Here is a 22,566-nt window from a genome sequence, read left to right on the forward strand (position 1 = left end):
CTTGCGCGCTGCCCTCCAACGGGGGAAGGCGCAACGGGGCCAAGAAGAGCGCAGCTCTCTGTTCGGCGGGGTTCCCTTACGACAGTGCCATCTAGTGGCCGGAGGAGCGAACGAGGCGCGAGAAGGAAACTGGGCGGGGGTGGGGGACAGAGAAGAAATCCAGAAAGGGGCAGTAACTTGCTGGAAATCACAGGACGAACTGTGGCACGTCCGTACTCATCTATTTTTTTCCTTCGACAAATATATATGGAGTGCCTCCTATGTGCCAGGCAGAGCTGTAGACACTGAGATTAGAACACGGAGCAAGCCAGGCAAAAATCCCTGCCCCTTCATGGAGATGACATGGAGAAGGAAGGAGCAGGACCTTGGGGATTTTCTGGGTGTCTCACTGTTATGGTGGAAAGAAACCTGAACTTGGAGTCAGAAAGCTTGGCTCTAGTACTAACTAATGACCTTCAGCAGGTCAGTCTCTTTGAGCCATGGTTTCTTTATCTGTGAAAGAGATGTAATAACGTCACTTAATTGCACTTAACGAAAACCACGTGTGTCATACAAACACATAAAGATGAAGGAACTGGTGCCCAGGGCAGGGAAGTGAGTGGCTTGCTATTATCAGGACCAGAGGCAGGTCTCTTGACCCGCAATTTATTTCCTATTCTACACCATACATTGGCTGAGAGAAAGAGAAAAGGGGAGCCTCGGGAGATGACTGGGAAAGTGGAAGGTGTAGAACAAAACAGTGGACAAGCTGGGCCTTCCCTATTTTCTATTATTACAAGGAACCATTTGTCAGAGGTGTGTGTCATTAGGCTTTTTTGTAATAAAAGATCCATCTGGGTGCCATGTTCTACTCCTCAGTATGCAATTATTCACTCTGAGGTTAAATGAGTCTTTGCTCAGGCTTTTTTTTTTTTTCAGTTGAGTTCCTCTAAAAGTACAGTCATGTTTTCACTGGGATTCCTCTATGAATTTTGTGCAAATAAACAAACTCCCAAACAAAAAAAACACCCGAAAGTAGGTTTTAAGGCTTTGAATGCAGATGCACATGCTAACAAAGTACAATGAAACATCTTGCACTTCATTTCATTCATCCAAATGTTTACTGAATCTCTGCCATGTGCCTGTCACTGTTCCAAGCACTGGTGCTACAACAGTGAATAAAGTAAGCAAAATCCCTGACTTCCTGCAGTTTATATTTGAGTAAGAGGAAAAAGACCTCCCCAAAAGCAAATAAAAAATATATAATTTCATGGATTTAAAAAAACAAGCTCCAATAGATAATCGGCAAGGACCTACTGTATAGCACAGAGAACTCTGCTGAATACTCTGTAATAACCTAAATGGGAAAAGAATTTGAAAAAGAATAGAAATATGTATATGTATAACTGAATCACTTTGCTGTACACCTGAAATGAACACAACATTGTTAATCAACTATACTGCAATAAAAAATAAAAATTAAAAAAAGAGAGAGATTAACAGTAAACCTCAGGGGAAAACAAAACAAAACACCAAAAAAAAAAAAAAAAAAACAAGCTCCAGAGAGGTAAAGGATGTGCTGAAGTCATATGCCTAATGACAGACTGAACTAGATTTGAATTCAGATTTCTTTGTTTTCAGTGTTATTTTCTCTTTCTATGGCAGGGTTAAAAAGCCTCTAACCCTGAGAAATCTGTGGGGGGAACATCTCCATCACGCACACTGGCCATCTTGCATGTATCCACATAGGCCTCCTAGGCAAAGGCTGGAACCAACGGCTATCTGAGTTGTAGCAGAATGCTTTGTGATCTTTCCAGAACTGGAAAGGAACAGTCTTATGAAGACCTTGAGGCAATCTCCCCTGGGGGTCTCCCCTGGGGTTCTCCCCTGGGTCAGCCAGGGGGGTTCTCTTAGAACCCTCCCAGGTTCTGAGAAGGTGTGGGCTTTCTGCCCCACCCCCATCAGAATAGGGCTGAGAATATAAAAACCTAGAACTGGCTGCAGCCTAGAACTGGCTCCTCAGAAGCCAGTTATCCCAGAACTTACACTGCAGTCACCTGGCCCTTTCTTTTGCTTCAGTAGTGTCCTTTTTCATATATGGGACAAGGACCACTGGCACCTTGAGGCATTCTTCCCTTTGTTATACATGTAAGTAATAAACTGTCTGAGGCTAAACTGGCTCCTTGTTTTTTTGTTTGTTTTTCATGGCATGTGGGATCTTACTTCCCCAACCAGGGATTGAACCCTCACCCCTGCATTGGAAGGGCGGAATCTTAACCACTGGACCACCATGGAAGTCCCTAAACTGGCTCCTTGGATCTTTACTGGCTGAATCACTCAGGCCTGGGCCTTGCCAAACACAAGCAAACTGTGTGCTTGACGAAGCCTACTTAGCTATATTATGCTGCCCTACACTCTAGGAACTCCTCAGGAAAAGGCAAGTTATCTAGCACACATGGTCTGAATAAATAGCATGGTGGGGTTGATACAAATCCGTCCCTGCTGTAGACTGAAAAAAATCGCAAAGCATCATGAAACAATCATATTTTGACATAATGGACGGCAGGCAGGTAAATGTGAATGAAAGCTAGGGTGGACAAGTGAGAACTCTTCCCAGGGTACCCTGGGCTGCATCTTGAAATCAGTGCCTATTTGAAGTAATCAGGTCCTCATCCAGTTCTGACCTCATGTTTTAGAGAACCTGACATCTTTTCACATGGGGCCTCATCAGAGACCAACCTGTCTCCCAGTCCTGCATCTACCGTTCCACGATCTTCAGGCAGTGGTAATTTTGCTCAGGTACTCATGGATCAGAGCACGGATTCCTGGAGCCAGGCAGACCTGGGTTCACATCCTGGCTCCTCTCCTTACTAACAGATTAATATCGGGCCTCTCTAAGTTTTATCTCTCTCATCTGTAAAATGACTTTTTCTTCCCTCTTATACTTGGATCATTTTTATTTAGTCTGCATATTATTCCAAATATTTTCAGTCTTGAATGTGCAACTGAGCTTAAAAGAGAAGAATCTGATGTCTCTGTTTTCTAATCCCAGAGTTATAACTCCCAGAAAGCATGGTTGCCTCATGCTAGCTCCCTATATAGGGAAGGATCAAGGATTATAAAGGAAGAAAACAGAAAGACAAGTTACTCCCCAGTATCTTAGCACTATATAAAGTTGTAATCAAAATTTTTGTATCTCTTATCATGAAGTTTCAATATTGCTAGTTTCCTATTCATCATTTTGCACAGCTGTATAGTTTTCCATTGAGTTATTATACCACAGTACATTTGGTCATTCCTGAGTAAGTCTCAGTGTTTCAACATGTAACATCATGAACATCTTCATATATACATCTTCCTTCCTTGAAATTATTTTCTTAGAATAAAATCCCCAAAGGGGAATTACAAGGCCAATCAGCATAAACATCTCCATTTATCTTGTTACATGTTGCAAAACTGAATTCCAAAATGATTCCACAAATTCATATTGCCCTTAGTTACATTCAGCATGAATGTGCCAATTTCACTAAAACTTTTCTAGCACTGGGCATTATCATCAACATGCATATTTTAAGCATCTACTTTCTGAAACATTGTACTCGATGCTACAGGATACCAAAAGGAAGCAATGTGTTCCAGGGAGATTTATAATCTAGTTGAGGAAACAGGTCACAAGCATGTAATGTACACACTAATAGCAGTTGATTACAGGGTATAATGGGCTAGAGTTTGTTTTTCCACTTCCTCCATATTTTATACCTTTTGGAGGCATAGTATAAACCAAGCTGCCATAACAAAAAAGAGCTTTTCAGCTAATTTTCTTTTTCATATTTAAGTTTTTGAATAAAAGGGTATACAGTAAAAAATATTCAGCTCTGCTGGTCTTCCAGTCACCCAGTTTCCTTCCCCACAAGAAACTGATGTTATTGGTTTCTTGCATATACTGTCCAGTAATATTTTATGATACATAAACAAATGCTTATGTACAAATGTATTATTCCTCCCACTACTCCACCATTTTTACATAAGTGGTAGCATACCAACTGTCTGTACCTGGCAACCATGTAGGCAGCCCAGAAAGCCAAAAATTATCAGGTAGGTCAAACTGGATAGGGTGGAAAGGCTACTCCCCGCACTCAAGGAAGGGGCCATCTCTGCATATTATTCTGAACTGTGTATTGACAGGCTGAGGGGAAGATTTTTCTGGCAATGACTGGCTGCAATGCTCACCACTCTCCTGGCATAGTTAGGAGGTTACAGGGATATAAGCTGGCTGCCTGAATTCCCCAGTAGATGCCTGGGCTGATCTGTCAGTCTCTCTCCATTCTCAGCTTTGTGCCATCTAGATAGAGTAACCTGATTTTGGTTAAGGATATCTGGCTGGGTGATCCTGGGTGAGGCACAAAACAGCCAAATTCTACAGCTCATTTTCCAAAACTTCTTCCAGGAATAAAAGGTTCTGTAAAAAGGTGAACAAGGAGAATGTGTATGATCACTTGCCAAAGGCAGGAGTATAGACTTATGCACTGAGCATGTGCTTCATCCAGAGGAAACACTCAGCAAATGCTTCTGATGGCCAGAGAAGGGAGAGGTGACCCTGGGCCACACGAGGCTGGAAAGGCTGCATCTGGAAGGGAGAACACAAAGACAGTGCTTCATTTGCATTTTAATTTGACTAGCATTATCATAAAACCATCAGCCCTACCTGTTTCAGCTTGGCAGGGCTACTTGTGCTCTGCCTTTTTAGCCCCTCTGCCATCTTTTAGTTTATAGTTTATCTGGATGCTACTCTTTCCCTTCTCCATTTCAATATCTTTTTTTTTTTTTTTACTGGATTTCTCATGGAGAGAGAATTCCACAGTAGCTGTCCTTCTCACAGGAAAATTTAGGAATAGCTGATAAGAACATTGGAGGGGAGTGAGTTCAACTCTCTCATTTGATGGATATGGAAACTCAGGCCCAGAGAAGTCATCCAGTAGGTTAGTGGTGGTTGAACCAGGCTGGATAAACCCCCTTCCATTGGACTTTTCTTACGGAGCATCTGAGGCAAAATGTCATTCAGTCTCCTTGCTTACCAATAGACTTGGACTCAATTCGCCTTGGATAGAGGTCAGCTGATAAATCTCAGGGCTCAAATATGCTAAACTGAAATTATTTTTCTTTATTACACAGCCACCAGGATGACTAAAATTTAAAAGACTGAAAATACCAAGGAAATGGAGCAACTAGAACTTTTAAACATTGCTTGTGGGAGTGTAAATTGATCAAAACACTTTGTAAAACTGCCTAACGGTATCTACAGAAGCTCAACATATATATTCTATGATCTAGCAATTCCATTCCTAGGTATTTACCCAAGAAAATTAAGTACATATATCCACCAAAAGACAAGTACATAAATGTTCCTAGCTAAAAACTGAAAACAATGCAATGTCCATCATCAGGAGAATGGATAATTTGTGATACATTCATACAGTGAAATAAAACAAACAAACCCCAAAAAAGAATGAACTGGTGATTCACATAATATAGATAAATCTCAAATACATTATGTTGAATGAAAGAAACCAGACACAAAGTATACATACTGGTAGATTCCATTTACACGAAATTCAAGAATAGACAAAAACTACTCTATGGTGATTGAAGTCAGGATAGTAATTATTGGGGTGTAGGGGATGGGAGGCAAAGGTACATGACATGGGAGAACCCATAGGATGCTGGAAATGTTCCGGATCTTGATCTAGATATTAATTAATTACACAGGTATAAACATGCAAAAATTCAGCTTAATTGGAATATTTAAAATTTGCCTGGTTCCTATACATAAGTTATACTTCAATTTTTTTAAAGTGCCCTATATAGCATCTACATTGTAGTAAAAGCAATGCAATAAAAATAATTTTATCATTTCAAAAAATTATTATTTTCAAAATTCAAGGCTATTGGGGTTACCGTTTTCATTATCTCATAACAGGCAGATTGCATCACCTCCAACTGGTTTGCCTACTACCAGTTTCTCCTCACTGACAGGTTGTTTTGCCCAGCACATATTTGATTTTGCTGATCTCCTGTAACAAACTTCCTTGACTCTCATGTGTCTGTGGGATATAGTACAAACACCTCATTGAAACAAAGACTTTCTTAATCCACTCCCTATCTGTCTTACCAGACCCAGGGCAACCTCTCCCCTCCATGCCCTTAACCCCCAGTATGCAGAACATTTCATATCTCTTCATCTTTGGTCTCCCGCCCTGTGCATCCACTGCCCTACCTCTGCTTCTTCCTCTATCAAATTCCTCCTCCATTTCACTGTCCAGCTCTCAAGGATTTGCTCTCAAATATCTGCCACTGGTTCCTACAACCCTTAGCTCCTACCTTCCTGCCTCTTTCTGAGCTCAGTATATTCCCCATATTAAAACCCTCTATATTTTATATGACCTACCCCCTGAGCTAAATGTTTTCTGAGAACTAGCATCATTTCATCTCTGGATCCCTGGGCTCAGAACTTTGCTAAATAAATGGGTGCTAACAGAACTGAATAATAAGGTTCATTTTTGTCCCAGACTTCTGGTTTTCATAGTAATGTTGCTTCCTATTAAATTCTTCACTGAAAGCAGACTTGGGGATGAAAGTGGATACAGACGAGATAGTTTAAATTAGACTTAAATTAGTGTTGTCTGTCTATAGTTTGGGTTTCCTTTTCAAAGGAGACAAGTCTCTTGTGCTGTCCCATAGAATAGCTATTAATTTGTGACTATTTAAATTAATTAGTAGTAAATGAAACAAAAAATTCAGTTTCTCAGTTTCTTTAGCCACATTTCACGTACTCAGAATCCCCATATGGCTAGTGGCTACCGTTATGGACAGCGCAGAATGGAGTATTTCCATCATCGTATTAAGTTCTATGGGATAGCGCTGGAAATCTCTGGTCTTTACGCTTGCTCTCCCCTCTTAGAACACTCTTCCATTCTCTCCCACACCGCTTCCCCTACAACCATCATCATCCTTATTATGTCTGTAATTGCTTACGTCTTTTAATAGACTAAGGGTTCCAGGACGGCAGGTGCTGTATCTTACTCCTGAAGCTCCGGTGATTAGCTTTGAAGCCCGGGCACACAGTAGGCGCTCAGTAAATGTTGAATTAATGAATGACAAATGGGAGGAACCTTCCAGATACACCAATCCAAGCCCGTTCTCCGTGCTGATCGGTTCCTCATCAGTCTCCAGCGTTTTTTAATTTTTACGCTTATTTTTAACCGTCCTTCAGAAGAGAGGAAACTGCACAGCACCTGTCGACTCCGGAGGCGGCAGCAGCAAGCAGGGGCATCACACGCTCCTGGGCCCGCCCCCTCCCGCCTCCGTCCCGCCCCGCCCCCACCCGGCTCTCCCTGAAGCCCGGAGCCCGCGCCGCTGCCTCCCCTGCTCGCCACTGCGCAGGCGCGGCCCACGAGCGTGGGTCGTATAGAGGCTGCGGGCTGCCAGCACTGCGGAGCGAGGTGGTCTTGCGGCCTGTGTTCGGCCAGCTCCAGCCGCGCACAACCTGCCTGAGGCAGCGAGCCTAGTCTCCCCGCACCCTGGGCAGTGTGGTCATGGAGAATCAGGTGCTGACGCCGCACGTCTACTGGGCTCAGCGGCACCGCGAGCTGTATCTGCGCGTGGAGCTGAGTGACGTGCAGGTAAAGGCAGGGCGGCGGGACGTGCGCGGGTCTCGGCTCCTGGGAACCGCTGGGACCCCAGTCCCCTTTGTCCGGGTGCGTACCGGCGAGCCAGTAGCGCGCCAAGGGGATCCAGGACGCGGTGGGCTCTCGGCGTCCAGACCCGAGCAAAAGCTGGCCCACATGGAGGCAGACCCTGGGCGCGACCCCCTGAAGCCTTCAGGTACTTCGGGTGCTGCGTGAGCCCCGCGCGGGCCTCGGAGGCTGCCCCGGGCCTCCTCTTTGTTCGCAGTCTGCGGCCTGGTGGAGCCCGAGCCTGGCCCTGAAGGCCTGGCCGTCGGAGTTCGTGTTTGCTGAAGCTCTTCGAGGCGTGGGATGCCGTTGGGTCGGGGGTGCAATGTGACAGTGGCTTGCCGGGCCGTGGCTGGACGTCTAGCGCTGGCCTGAGAGGTCTAGCGGGTCCCCTCAGGCCTTCACGAGGCCCGCCGCTGCCTTGGAGGGGTCACACCCACCTCCCAACCATTAAGTTATGGAAATACTTCTTGTTAATTTTAGTTTTACAGTCCATAAGACCCCGAAGAAGTGATTTTTCCCCGCCTGTTCTGAAGGCTGTGAGCTCAGGTTTGCTGAGTTGCATAGAGAACTACAAAATTAAGTTATGTTGAGTATTTATGCTTGATCTCATTGGCCCTCATGAGAACAGGTTGAGGCCTCCTAAATGGTGGAGCTCTCAGGACCTGTGTACCCCTTTGTCTCGGTCCAAACCATCCAGGATTCCCATTTTTGAGGAACTGGAGTTTTCAGTCTGGAATGTTCTTTCTACATTCTTACTCCCTACTCTCCTTGACATTTATGGCACTTTGTAACCTCCTTCACTCCCCTTAACTCTCTCTGCCTCAGAGTCAGGCGTTTATGTTCGGATCTGTCAGCCCATCTGGTATACTGTCTTGCAAGGTGTAGGTGCTCTTTGAGTGTGGACTTGAATTTGTTGAATTTAATCTTTTCTTCTGGAATATAAACCTGTTTTCCCATTGAAACTTAAGACAATACTGACCAGAATGCCTTTAAATAGCCTGTGTCATTTAATGTGTTAAACCAGGCTGAATTACACTTTTGCGTCAGAGGATGTATAAATGTTCTTTGCTGTGTCCCTCTACTCTGCTCCACGGTGTTTTAATAAAAAAGGAAAAAACAAACAAAATCTTTGTAGATGGGGATCAAAGTGTCCTTCTAGAGAGGATTCTAACATCAGTCAATAAGAAAAGTACAGAACTTGTGTCATGGCAATCTCTCTTAAGTATTCAGTTAAACATTGTGTAGACCAATTAAATAAACTCAGGCCCTCTCTAGTTGTAATAAGGATGTTAATAGTCTGGGATACTTTTGAAGCTACCAACAGAAAAGATGTTTTTAGGGAAAGTGGGGTGGTGTTGGTGGAAAAAAATGGAAATTAGTTGGGCAAATGAAAGAATGCATCATACTTAAATTTTTCCTGAAAGATCTAAACCTTTTAGTTAAGAAACATGAACACATGTGTTAATCATATTTGGTATATTTTAAAACATAAAGGTATGTGTTTGGAATATATTATAGTTAAAGAAATGTAACAGTGGAGGGAAAAATGGAATTTTCTTTTGGAGAGAGAAATCCTTTTTTTATTCTTTGAGAAAAAATAAATCTTTTTCCCCAATTGAGTTTTTGGTTTTTCTCGGATTTCCCATCTGTAATTCTGAGGCATCCATTTCAACTACCATTAGTTTTAAAGTAACATGTTAATACCATTCATAAAAGAAACCCCCTACCATGTGTGAAATACTACAGATTTACAAAAATGAGTCAGACAGACTCAGCTTTCCAACGGTATTCTATCTAGGAGGAGGCATATTGTATACTAACAAAAAGTTTTGTGCATGAGTATGTTTATTTGTAGAGTTGGAGTTGAATACTGAACCAGGTCCCTGGTGTTAAAGGAATTTGGTACCTCTCTTTTCGTTAGTTAGAGGTGACTTCCAGAAATAAGGTGAAGTATTCTTGTCAAACTGAGACTGGGAGAACTTCCCAGAAAGAGGACGGCATAGACTTTCAGATTGTCCAACTTGTTGTACATGTCAATGCCCTACAGCCAAAGAGTTCCAGGAACACACCTCTAGTTAAACAAGTTGTTTATTGCTCATATCAGCAAGGGAGAGCATACTCCATGGGTTTGCTCAAAATTGATAATAGAATTTGGACTTCAGTGATTGGGGGACAGACTAAGGAAGCAAGGATTCACTTTAGATTAGATGCTGTCAGAAAGCGGGCAATTCTATGTTTGGATATCTGAATAAATCTTATATATAGGGAAGAGAGACCAGAACAAGAATAAAACGAATTGGTAGAGAAGTGGCGGTCACTTATTTTGGCCAAGAGAGGAAGGGTGTCTGGTATTTTGTGGGTGGCATTGTGGCCATGTTTTTATCTGTGCTTACACAAAATTATGAAATGGTCTTTGTCTCATTTTATCAAGGTATTCTGTGAGATTGTTTATGTCCATTAAATAGCAGAATAACGTGTTCTAGCTGTGAGTGCCAGGCCAGCTTTTGAATGTCAGGGGCTGCTCCTTTTTAAAAATTTCCCAATTAATTGTTCTCTGCAGGGCCTGTGAAACTGGTGATTCTGGCTTGGGATGAAGCAATTCGTTTACTTGTTTAATGAAAACCGTTTGTGGAGCACCTACTTTTGTCTCACCTTAAGCTAGGTGCTGGGTTGTTGGACAGCTCTCTATCCTCCCCTGCTCTTCGTAGCATATGTGTAAGTGAGTTTCGATGTTGAATTCCAGTTTGGGGGCATCAACCCTGCTCCTTTCCCTTTCTGAGACACAGAGAACCATCAGGTTTTCACATCTCTGCTCTGTCTTTGGAGCTGCAGACAGTGGGGCTAGGGCAGGGTTACTTTCAGAATAGAGTTTGTTTTCAGGATAAGCATGAAGGACAGATTTGTGCCAACAACCATAGTTGTTAAAGCATTTGTTCATTTATCAAGGTTTTTGTTTGTTTCAGTTATATGAGGGCAGTGTGCATAGCTTTGTTTGGGAGCTGTTTGAAAGATACCGTTCTTGACCTTACCTAATAGAGAGTCTGGTGGAAAGAGTGGTGACTGAAGGCATGAGATTGGGTCCTTGCTCTTCCACTTAATGTCTGGTGTCCGTGGATTATTCACTTAACCGTTATGAGCCTGCGTCTTTTCATGCAAATAAATGTGAATAATAACACCTAATTCACAGGATTGTTTTGAGGCTTAAATTGGATAATGGATTTGAAAGTGCTTTGTGAATTCTAGCGTGCTATTCAAGTGTAAGTGATTATTATTGTGATACTAAACCTTAGGTGAGAGAGAAGCACAAAGAGCAATAGAACAGAATAGAGGCTGTTAGCAGATTTATCCATATATGAAAACTTATTGAACAACAGTGGTGGCTTTACAAATTAATAGGGAAGGATGAACCATTCAGGAGATTGTATTGGGACAATTGGTAACCTAAATGGCAAAAAGATAAAGTAAGAGCTTGCCTTATGCCGTACACAAAAGTCAATTTCAGGTAGGCTAATGAACTAAATGCATAAAGCAAAACTACTAAAAGAAAATATAGGAGACTGTCTTTATGATATTGTAACAGGGAAGAATGTGTTAAACAAGACACAAAAACATAAACCCTAAAAAAAAAGATGACAGATTTAAGACAAGCTTGAGGCAGATATTTGTGGCACATATCACTGAGCTCTTCCTTATATGCCCAAGGAGACAGTATGTTCATTACGGCAAAAAAAAATTGAAAACAACCTCAGTACTTATCAACAGGAGAATGGATAAACTGTGGTATATTTATACAACAGCACACTGTACAACAGCTAAAATAAATGAAACAGAACCAGCTGTATCTATGGATAAAGTTTAGAAATATATCAAATAAAAAGCAAGGGGCTTCCCTGGTGGCGCAGTGGTTGAGAGTCCACCTGCCGATGCAGGGGACACGGGTTCGTGCCCCAGTCTGGGAAGATCCCACATGCCGCGGAGCGGCTGGGCCCGTGAGCCATGGCCGCTGAGCCTGCACGTCCAGAGCCTGTGCTCCGCAACGGGAGAAGCCACAACAGCGAGAGGCCCGCGTACTGCAAAAAAAAAAAAAAAGCAAGTTGAAGAATTATATATATTCATATTATATATATGAAACCATTTATGTAACATGTAAAATAAAAGTTTGTATTGTAATGAATATCCAACATTGTTGTACATGAGTAAAGAAATACAGTGGGAATGATAAACTCGAATTCTAGAATAGTGGTTGGGCTTCCCTGGTGGTGCAGTGGTTAAGAATCCACCTGCCAATGCAGGGGACATGGGCTTGAGCCCTGGGCCGGGAAGATCTCACATGCCGCAGAGCAACTAAGCTCGTGCACTATAACTACTGAAGCCTGCTCACCTAGAGCCCATGCTTCGCAACAAGAGGAGCCACCTCAATGAGAAGCCCGTGCACCGCAATGAAGAGTAGCCCCTGCTTGCCGCAATTAGAGAAAGCCTGCGCGCAGCAACAAAAACCCAACGCAGCCAAAAATAAATAAATAAATTAGAAAAAATTATAAAATTTATCATTTTATCTATATAATCTCACTCTTGTACATATAAATATGAAAATATAAGCAGAAAAATTGGTGGAGGTGTTCTAAACCATCTTCATATTTCAGAATCCGCTCTTCTTTTTTTTTTTTTAAATGTTTACTTTGGCTGTGCCAGGTCTTAGTTGTGGCATGCAGGATCTTCGTTGCGGCATGCGGGATCTTTAGTTGCGGCATGCGGACTTCTTAGTTGTGGCATGCATGGGGTATCTAGTTCCCTGGCCAGGGATCAAAGCTGGGCTCCCTGCTTTGGGAGCTCAGAGTCTTACCCACTGGACCACCAGGGAAGTCCCAGAATCCAGTCTTCTGAATCACATTTCTACTCAGAGATGTCACTGTCCATGTTTTTCCATATAGTGTCATCCTCTGTGCCATTAAGAGCACTAAATGCAGCATTTCTTTTTTTTTTTTTTAGGTGCTAATTCTTTTTTTTTTTTTTTTTTTTTTTTTTTGCGGTAGGCGGGCCTCTCACTGTTGTGGCCTCTCCCCTTGCAGAGCACAGGCTCCGGACGCGCAGGCTCAGCAGCCATGGCTCACGGGCCTAGCCGCTCCGCGGCATGTGGGATCTTCCCAGACCGGGGCACGAACCCGTGTCCCCTGCATCGGCAGGCGGACTCTCAACCACTGCGCCACCAGGGAAGCCCTAATTCTTTTTTTTTTAATTTATTTTTTTATTGGAGTATAATTGCTTAACAATGGTGTGTTAGTTTCTTCTGCATAACAAAGTGAATCAGCTATATGCATATGTATATCCCCATATCACCTCCCTCTTGCGTTTCCTTCCCACCCTCCCGATCCTACCCCTCCAGGCGGTCACAAAGCACTGAGCTGATCTCCCTGTGCTATGCGGCTGCTTCCCACTAGCTATCTACCTTACGTTTGGTAGTGTATATATGTCCAAAATGCAGCATTTCTGAAAGAATGTTCTACTGTTATCTCATTTTTTTTTTCAAGCCATCCGTACCTATTTATAAGTTTTGATGCTGGCACATTCTTGAGACACAAACCAGGGCTCATACTACTTCCTTAAATGGCTTTTAAGTGGTTTATTGACTGAAATATTGAGTTGCAGCTGTGTAGTCATGCCATCTGGAGTAACAGCCAAGCTCCCATATGCTAGACAGTGACAACCATGTCATGGTTGCTACTTTGCCAAAGCAAGTGTAAGGTGCTGCTGTCAATTTTAATACGTATCCTGATTTTAGAGATATTAAATGTGAGAAAAATGTACATTTTAGAATTAATGAGATATTAATTTCATTTTGGAGTTGTCAATAAGTTTTAGTATTTAAACCCCTGAGGGAGGATGGGATCACCAGGAAGAGAGTATGGATCAGAGATTACCAAATAAATGCCCAAAGCATGTCATGGTTAGGAGCCTGGGGCTGTTTGCCTTGGTTTGAATCTTGGTTTTGCCACTTGCTGATTTTGTAATCTAAACTAGTTACATAATCTCTGTAAGCCTCCGTTTCCTTGTATGTAAAATTGTTATATAAATAGTACCTATTTTATAGGTGTTTTTTTTTTTTTTTTTTTTTTTGTTTGCGGTACGCGGGCCTCTCACTGCCGTGGCCTCTCCCATTGCGGAGCACAGGCTCCGGACTCACAGGCTCAGCGGCCATGGCTCACAGGCCCAGCCGCTCAGCGGCACGTGGGATCTTCCCGGACCGGGGCACGAACCCTTCTCCCCTGCATCAGCAGGCGGACTCTCAACCACTGCGCCACCAGGGAAGCCAGTGTAGATAACTTTTAAAGAAGTTTTTCTTGGTGGAGGGAAGGGATGAGCAAAGAAATCAGTGGTCTTGGAGTTCAGAGAATAGAGAGATCACTATGGCCAAGGATGTGGACCTTGAGCTGTGTTTTTAAGTATAAGTAGAATTTGGATCCAAAAAGGGGATTAAAGAGAGTATGTACTGTCATATACACCCAAAAAGAATGAGTGAAAAAAAAAAAAAAGGAGTGAGATCTCTATGAACTGGTAAAGATTGATTTAGGTGAAAAAAGCAAGGTGCCTAAGAATGTATATTCTGTGCTATCTTTTGTGTAGAAAGAAGGGGAAATAAGAATGTCTGAATATATTTATTTATTTTCCCAAACATATACACACACAGAGGAAAGATAAACCAGGTGCCCCTGAAGTGGTTACCTACGGGTGGTGAGTGGGAATGTGGTGGAGGGGGATGGGTTTGGAAATAGGACTTCTGAAGATACCTGTCTGTAAAGTTTGACTTTTGAATGATGTAAATGTTTTACATATTCAAAACTAAAATTCAATAAAAAATAATAAAATGAAAAATCTTGAAATTAAATACAATCAAAAGGACCTAACTGTATATCAAATTGATAACATAACCATACAGATAAATAACTTAGTACAAGTAACGTTTGAACACAGTACTCTGGTTCTTTAGTAGATATACTCTAAGGACAAAAAGAACTGCACATAAATGTTGTACTTTATAGGTTTATTGTTAGTAAAAATATTGATGTAATTCTGAAACCTTTAGGATCAAAGAAGTAAATGTGTTAATGTTATTAGGAACCAAGATATTCACCATAAAGAAATACAAATATTAAATAACAGAAGATAAAGAGAAGCCCTATAAGGTAAATTTTTTTTTTTTTTTTGGCTGCACCATGCGGCATGTGGGATCTTAGTTCCCCGACCAGGGATCGAACCTGCGTCCCTGGCTTGGAAGCACGGAGTCTTAACCGCTGGACTGCCAGGGAAGTCCCATAATTTTGAATTGGGCATTTCGGTATGACAACATGATTTTTTAAGGTCCTAGCTAGACACTAAAGATGAGCACTGAGTATACCTCAATGTGCCCAGATCATGGCTTCTAAGTTACCATTCTGCAGTAGAGGAACTATGAGGCCCCTTGAAGAAATGGCCAGTTATTCCAGGTCTGTGCCAGAGAGAGTACAACATCCTCAAAGGCTACAAGGTCATATCAGAATAATACAGGAGCTGGTTTGAAGGGATTTCAATTTTGTGACAATTTGTGACCAAATTTGTGACAATTTGAACACCAAAAAGAATAAGAATAATATTAGATTTTGGAAGAGTGGATTAAAAAGGAAATCCACAAGTCCATAATGATAGTCAAAAAGAAATAAAGAAGACCAGTTTGGGGGCTGAGAGAGGGGGGCAGGAGGTGGGTGTGGTTATAAAAGGGCACCATAAGGGATCTGGAACTGTTCAGTATCTTGACTGTGATGTTGAGTAGACGAATGTATACATGTAATAAAATTGTATAGAACTTACACACACAGACACAAATGAATACAAGTCAAACTGGGAAAATTCAAACAAGATAGGTTGACTGTATCAATGTCAATATCCTGATTGTGATATTATACTATAGTTTTGTAAAATGTTACCATTGCGGGAAAGTGGGCAAAGAGGACAAGGAATCTCTTGGTATTATTTCTTTCTTTCTTTCTTTCTTTTTTTTTTTCCACTGAAATGTATTCCTTAACTACTACCACCTTTGGAGAAGCTGGACCTGACAGGCCCAGTGTACTGCTGGGTAGGAGTTAGCATCTGAAATCTGGCTCATAGAATGCTTAGTGAAATCCAGGCCCTGTGCTGTGGCTAGATGCTTAAACCTTGGTTTCACACATCTATGTCTGAGGAGAATAAACTGGGCCCTCCAAACTCCTTTTTTCCTTCCAAGTGATTTAAGATATGGGGAACACATATGTATATGTATAACTGATTAAATTTGTTATAAAGCAAAAAATAAAAATGAAAAAGAAAAAAGAAAAAAAAAAAAAGAAGATATGGGGAACACAGAGTGGGGCAAGAAGTGACCTAGGTAGGAAGTGTACCACCAAGACTTCCTAGAACTCTAGCTTTCATGATAATATTCATACCAAAACCCTGTTTCCCTTATAGAGGAACCATGCCCCTGAAAGTGTTGCCTTTTTTGATGAGGTTCCGTAATTCCATCTTCCTGGCACAGAGAAGATCATCTAGATTGTTAGCCCCTTTGGGTAAGCTTCTCAGCCTGAAGTCTGTACTGTCACCTGGGAAGTTCTTAACCTAAAGCTTGGCTCAAATGCTCCCCCAACCCAGCCTTCATGCTCCCCCTTTTCCTAACGCTCTTGGCTATGAATAGAGCATCTAGGCTCCCACTGCCTTTTAGTATAACCCCCCCACCTTCACCTTCTGTCTGTCTTGTTGGTTTCCTTTGATGCATGATGGAACACAGCCAGTGGAGCCTACAGGAGAAAAATAAATGAACTAGCTATGGCACTGGAAACAGGCTGCTTCTTATAATTTTGAGCTGGGAGTTAGGAGATAAACTGTTTCTCATCCACTGAAAAAAGAGTTCAGTTGTTTCACTTTAAATTATGCTGCTGAAAGGCATGTAGCGACTTCTGGGAATAAATGAACAATTTGGAGAATTTCCATCTCTTCTAGTCTTGGTTTGGATAGGGGTTAAGAGTGTGGAGGCTGAGGCTGAGGCACTGCATGTTTCATTTTCATCCAACGGCCTGTAATCCGCAGCCCTTGCCTTAACCTGTAGGAATTAATTTATTTTTCATGTTGCAGCATGGGTGTCACTCCTTGGTGAGGCTCTCCCCAACCGTTCTATTCCCATTGTGCTCACTGTCTTCTTAATGTCTGTAACCTTTAACTGCTTTTTACTACTCTTTTGGTCTTGAGCATATGTTACTTGATACTATATCGTTTCTTCTCACAGGAAATGACTCATCTGTTCTACTAGATTCTCTGCCTCCACAGCTGAGGGACTGAGTCTTAGAGATCTGTGTATTCCTCCGTAGCACCTCACACGGCACTATGTACCATTTACCATGAGCAGAATGGACTGACTCAGTATCTGATTGTTCTGCACAGCAGAGCAGTTTAGGGTCCTTCTTGCAGGAGCCTGCAATCTCAGATGGGTACAGATCGACATAGAGAAACCCTACACAGAGATGTGGATAAATGACCAAATACATTCTCTGGGGGAAGCACAGGGCAGGAGGTCAAGTGCCCCAAGGCAGATGGATGGAGGGAAGTAAGCCCCTGGTCTTAATTCAGTTTTTCTCATTAAAATGCCCTTCTTGCATCCTTGGTCTCTTTCTACAGAATCCTGCCATCAGCATCACTGAAAATGTGCTGCATTTCAAAGGTCAGTATCCGGGCAAATGTTCTCAGTCCTCTACACAGTTAAAGAGACATAGTGGTGGTTGCTTTTTATTTTTATCTGTTTATTTTATTCACTTTCTGTTGATGCTCACCACTCTGATACTTGTGGGATAAGCTAGAATGTTTTGAGATGTATGATTAGAAAAGTCAATAATTTGTTTAATATCCTGTTTTCCCCTGGGAGAGGCAGTAGGTATAGAGAAAAAGTATCACGGGCTAGAAAATAGATTTACATCTTCTAGCTTTAAATCTGCGACTACCTCGGACAACTTATTCACTTCTCTGGGCCTATAAAATGAGGGTATTGGGTTATAATCTGTGTTTCTCAAACTTGAGGATCCATGGACACCTGAACACACGTCCACAGGATCCTCCAGGGCCATAGACCCTAGATTAAGAAACGTGTTATGGATTAAATATGGTCACTTTAAGTGATATTTAGCTCCATTGCAGCTGTGAACACAGTTGCAAACACTGAACTCCTGCGGTAGTACTTGATTATAAGGTAGCCATCTAGATGACCCAGAATATGCTTCTTTTTAAAAATATTATAACAAAACCCCCCAAATAGAAAATTTCTTAATGAGACTTTGTGGCTCCCTGATATACTTACAGACCAGTTTAATAAGCACTGCACTCTCGGTGACATCTAAAAGCTTTCCAGGGGCTTCCCTGGTGGCGCAGTGGTTGAGAGTCCGCTTGCCGATGCAGGAGACACGAGTTCGTGCCCCGGTCCGGGAGGATCCCATGTGCCGCGGAGCGGCTGGGCCCGTGAGCCATGGCCGCTAAGCCTGTGCGTCCGGAGCCTGTGCTCCGCAAGGGGAGAGGCCACAACAGTGAGAGGCCCGCGTAACAAAAAAATAAATAAATAAATAAAAATAAATAAAAGCTTTCCAGCTCTTGGCAGTCTTTGATTCTGTGAATCTGCCTCCATCTCCTTCCTCCTCAGTTCACCAGCAAATTTTCTGCTGTGCCTAAGAGGGTAGGTCTGGATTCATTGTTACCCAGTAGGGTAACAGTGATAATAGGGTGGGATTCTCCCTGCTCTCTCTCTGTTCTGGTTCCTTGGAATGTCATTAGTATGTGACTGGGATTATGGGAGATGGAAGAGTTTCTGCTTTACATGAGACTCCATCTACCTTAATATACTTGCCTGAAAGCACAACCTGGCTTTTGAATCTACTTTTCCAGGTGAGAGCAATGGTGGTAGCAGCTCAGATTTTGAGGGGGAGCTAAACATTTGAAAGGAAGTTAAAATGATAAAAGTGTATCTTGCCACGTGAAGCTTATAGACTGTCCTACCTTAAGGCATTTATGGTCTTAGAGAACGATAGCCACCTGTAGGACATATTAGGCAAGTCATACCACATATGGCCAGATGAAGAAAGATAATCGCAGGAGGGAACCAAGTGAGAGAGAGGACAGGGACGTCCTGCAGTCACTGGCTCCTAGGCACAGCACCTGCTTGCTTTGGGGAAAGGAGCCATGTCAAGGCACAGGAATGGCATGATGGTCACCCTGAGGACTTTCCTCCTAGTCCGTTTGTCCTCTCAGGAATGAGCTGAGAAAATGTTATTTTTCTTTTTTGTTCCATTTGGGATGTGCTAAAGGAACAGTCAGCTGCTCCATCATCTATCCCTGGTTGGAAGGTGTTAAATTTACAGCTTTCTTTGAGACAGTCCAGCATTTCTATGTATCCTGTGGCTTTCCTTAACCGCAGTCAAGATAATACATCTACTTGATTTTTCTCTGCTGTGGATTCAGAGCCAAAGTAAATGTGAAAGTTAAATTTATATCTATGTGTTACCTTTGGCTTTGCTTTCTGTGTTCTTTTTCCTGCCTGTTATTTGTGCTGGGCATCATTGGGGCTGCATTCGAAGATTAAGTAAATACTCTGGAACTGCTCACCAGAAAGACGTAAGGAGATAAACTTTTGTCCAGGATTTAGCTTATCTAGCTGTTGAGTAGCTCTGCTCACAAGCCCCCACTCATTTGCAGGACCCATTAATATTTGCATACCCCTGAAAGAACTGCACTAAGCTAACATTTGAATGGATTCACTCTGCACAAGTTCACAGTAACCCACATTTCTTTCTTTATAGCTCAGGGGCATGGTGCCAAAGGAGACAATGTTTATGAATTTCACCTGGAGTTCTTAGACCTTGTGAAGCCAGAGGTATGTTCTTTCCTTCCTCACTTCCCTGTCCATTTTAAGAAATAAATACTCGTAGTTTTGTGAAATGGGGAGCAAGGGTTGGGGGGAAGAAGAAGATAAACCAAAGCAGAATATACTTTTGTTTGGAATAGAGCCCAGGTTTTAGCTTCAGAGGAAGAGGAAAGTTGGAGAACCTGAGTCGGATCTGGGCTCTGCCATTTATTAGTGGTGTGAATAATTCTCCTCACTTCTTTGAGTTTCAGTTTCCTCATGCGTTATGTGAAGGATTGGGTTAAGTGATCTCTATGGTTCTTTCCAGCTCTGAGATTCTTAATAGTCAGCAGTGGTTTAAGGGGTAGAGAATCTGTCTGGGGCTTGCTTTGGAGGCAAAGGGAGAAGCCATATAGAAGAATAATGAGCTGGAACAGCCCCTAAGAATTTGAGTTTAGTTGAGAAGACTCTGTAGTGAAAGACTCCCTGTGAAAAAGTTGTAACTGATACAGTGCAGTTCTGGCCTTGAGGCAGGCCTTTCTAAAACAATGCCAGAAACCATTGACCATTTGAATTGAGTCATCTTCATGGGAGGAAAATTTGAAAGGTAATGGGGCACTTGAGAAGGTGATTGGATGTAGTGCCTTGCATGATGTAGATCTGGTAAGACGATCATGCCAGTTTCTGCTAGGATAACCAAAAACTATCTGCCTTTCTTATCTTGCTTTCCTCCTGTGTCATTCATGGGGGGAACCAGAGAAAGACGTGGCTGTTTTTACCAGTTCTTCCTTGTACCAGCCTTGGTCTAGATGTTTTCTTTGCTTCAGGACTCTTAGGAACAAAGAAGGAAGGGGAGTAAGTATGCAGTGCAGCTTCTCTGTATGGCCACAGTGGTTTGTACAGTTTCAGGGGATGTGGGAGGGCATTCTCACGTTCTTGCTTTCTCTCCTAGCTGGTTTACAAACTGACCCAGAGGCAGGTGAACATCACAGTACAGAAGAAGGTGAGCCAGTGGTGGGAGAGACTCACCAAGCAGGAGAAGCGCCCACTGTTTTTGGCCCCTGACTTTGATCGTTGGCTGGACGAGTCTGATGCTGAAATGGAGCTCAGAGCCAAGGTCAGTAAGGACCTTAGGATCTAGACAGAAGTCATGAGGAACCCAAGTTATTTGGGCCACCTCAGATATCTATCAGAATCTGATAGAGTAAGGACAAAGTTATAAATTCCCTGAAAGACCTGGAGATGTGGTTTTATAGAAGTACTGGTCATGTATTTTGTAGACTGTCCCTCAATTGGGATTTGTTTGATGTTTTTCTCATGATTAGCCTAGGGCGATGGGTTTTGGGGAGGAAGCCCACAGAGGTAAAGTGCCATTCTTATCATGTCATATCAAGAATATGTACTATCAATATGACCTATCAGTGTTGATATTAATCTTGATCATCTGGCTGAGGTAATTTTTGGCAGGTTTCTCCACTGTAAGTTTTCTCTACTGTAATGTTACTCCTCTCCTTCCTTTACTGTTCTCTTTGGGAGGAAGTCACTATGCATAGTCCACGCTTAAGGAGTCAGGAGTTATACTTCCCATTCTTAGGGTGGAGTATCTGTATACTTTATTTGGAATTCATCTGCATGGGAGATTTTTCTGTTCTCTCTCATTTATTTCTGTTCTCATTTATTTATTCAGTCATTTATTTATATCAGTCTGGACTCATGAATATTTGTTTTATAGTTTGGGTTATAATCCAATACTATGTTATTTATTTTGTTGCTCAGATTGTTCTAGCTTTGGCCACTGGAAGCTCTTGCAGTTGACTCTTGTGTTCCTTTGACACAGCTCCATCATCATGGGCCTTTCTTTTTTTTTCCCTAAAGAAATTAATCCTTAATTTCTGGCACTATAAGCTGCGCCAGGTTTATCTCGTATATTCCCTGCTCTGTTCTTTTTATTGGAGAATGGTAGTGGAAACCAAGATCTGGGTGCTAGGTGCACTTACTGCCTCTGGGGTGTCATTGCTTTTAGGCCCTCTCAGCTGATAGAACAAGGAAATCTATGTGTATATACTAGCCCATGCATATACACTTATCTATAAATATTTCCATATATATCCATCTATATCTATATTAACCTAGTATAAGTTCACACTGATGTTGGAGACGTGATTTTAGCTTCTGGAGAATTATATTATAGAGATCTTAAAAATAAAATAGCAATCTATTTCCCACCTTAAATTTCTATTTTGTTTCTACAACCATAACAAATTTTCTGGATGTCTTTTCCAGCTCCAGGATTTTAAGGCTGCCCACTTTGTAGTTTGGAAGCCAGCTGATTGGTTTAATTCTGTGAGCCCTGGATGGGCATTCTGTGATACCAGTGCTACCCAGTCAGGAGTCAGGCTTTTTGGCACCACGAGCTAGGACATTTTCCCCAAGGAAGCAAGGAGGTGGCTTTGAGGGAGCCAGATCACTTATCCAGCATGTGGACTTCTGCAAGCATCTGGGAATTCTAACTTGTGTTCTTTTTTTTTAAAATTTATTTTTTATTGAAGTATAGTTGAAATACAATGTTGTGTTAATTACTGCTATATAGTAAAGTGACTCAGTTATACATATATATATTATTTTTCATATTCCTTTCCATTATGGTTTATCACAGGATATTGAATGTAGTTCCCTGTGCTATACTATAGTCTAACTTGTGTTCTTGGAAAACTTCTGTCCGAATTCTAGGAAGAAGAACGCCTAAATAAACTCAGAATTGAAAGCCAAGGCTCCCCTGAAAGTAAGTTGCCCCTGCTGCTGTGGTAGTTACCAGTTAACTTGTGACAGAGATGCGGGTATAGATGAGTGTGATATGACAGGAGTGTTCGCATTGTGTAGGGGAGTTTATGAGAAATCCTTAATGTCCAATGCTTAAGCTGTGCGCACCCACATCAAAAGTCTTACTTTTAAGGTTTTCCTTCTGTTGGGGGC

General features: G+C 42.1%; 1 protein-coding gene across 4 annotated transcripts in view; it reads left to right on the forward strand.

Moving 5' to 3' along the window:
• Positions 1–7,423: 7,423 nt before the first annotated feature.
• HACD3 (3-hydroxyacyl-CoA dehydratase 3) overlaps positions 7,424–22,566 on the forward strand; it is a 32,182-nt gene continuing 17,039 nt past the window's right edge. For all 4 annotated transcript variants that reach the window (XR_014015339.1, XR_014015340.1, XM_081228001.1 and 1 more), the window contains exons 1-5: positions 7,424–7,658; positions 17,388–17,430; positions 19,550–19,623; positions 20,546–20,710; positions 22,324–22,375. Coding sequence is in view for 2 of the 4 variants with exons in the window: in XM_081228001.1 (XP_081084127.1) it covers positions 7,572–7,658; positions 17,388–17,430; positions 19,550–19,623; positions 20,546–20,710; positions 22,324–22,375 (421 nt within the window). In the remaining 2 variants the exon portion in view is untranslated. The remainder of the gene's footprint in view (positions 7,659–17,387; positions 17,431–19,549; positions 19,624–20,545; positions 20,711–22,323; positions 22,376–22,566) is intronic.

This window comes from Mesoplodon bidens (assembly GCF_964165515.1).
Source record: "Mesoplodon bidens genome assembly, chromosome: 3".
Taxonomy (NCBI): domain Eukaryota; kingdom Metazoa; phylum Chordata; class Mammalia; order Artiodactyla; family Ziphiidae; genus Mesoplodon; species Mesoplodon bidens.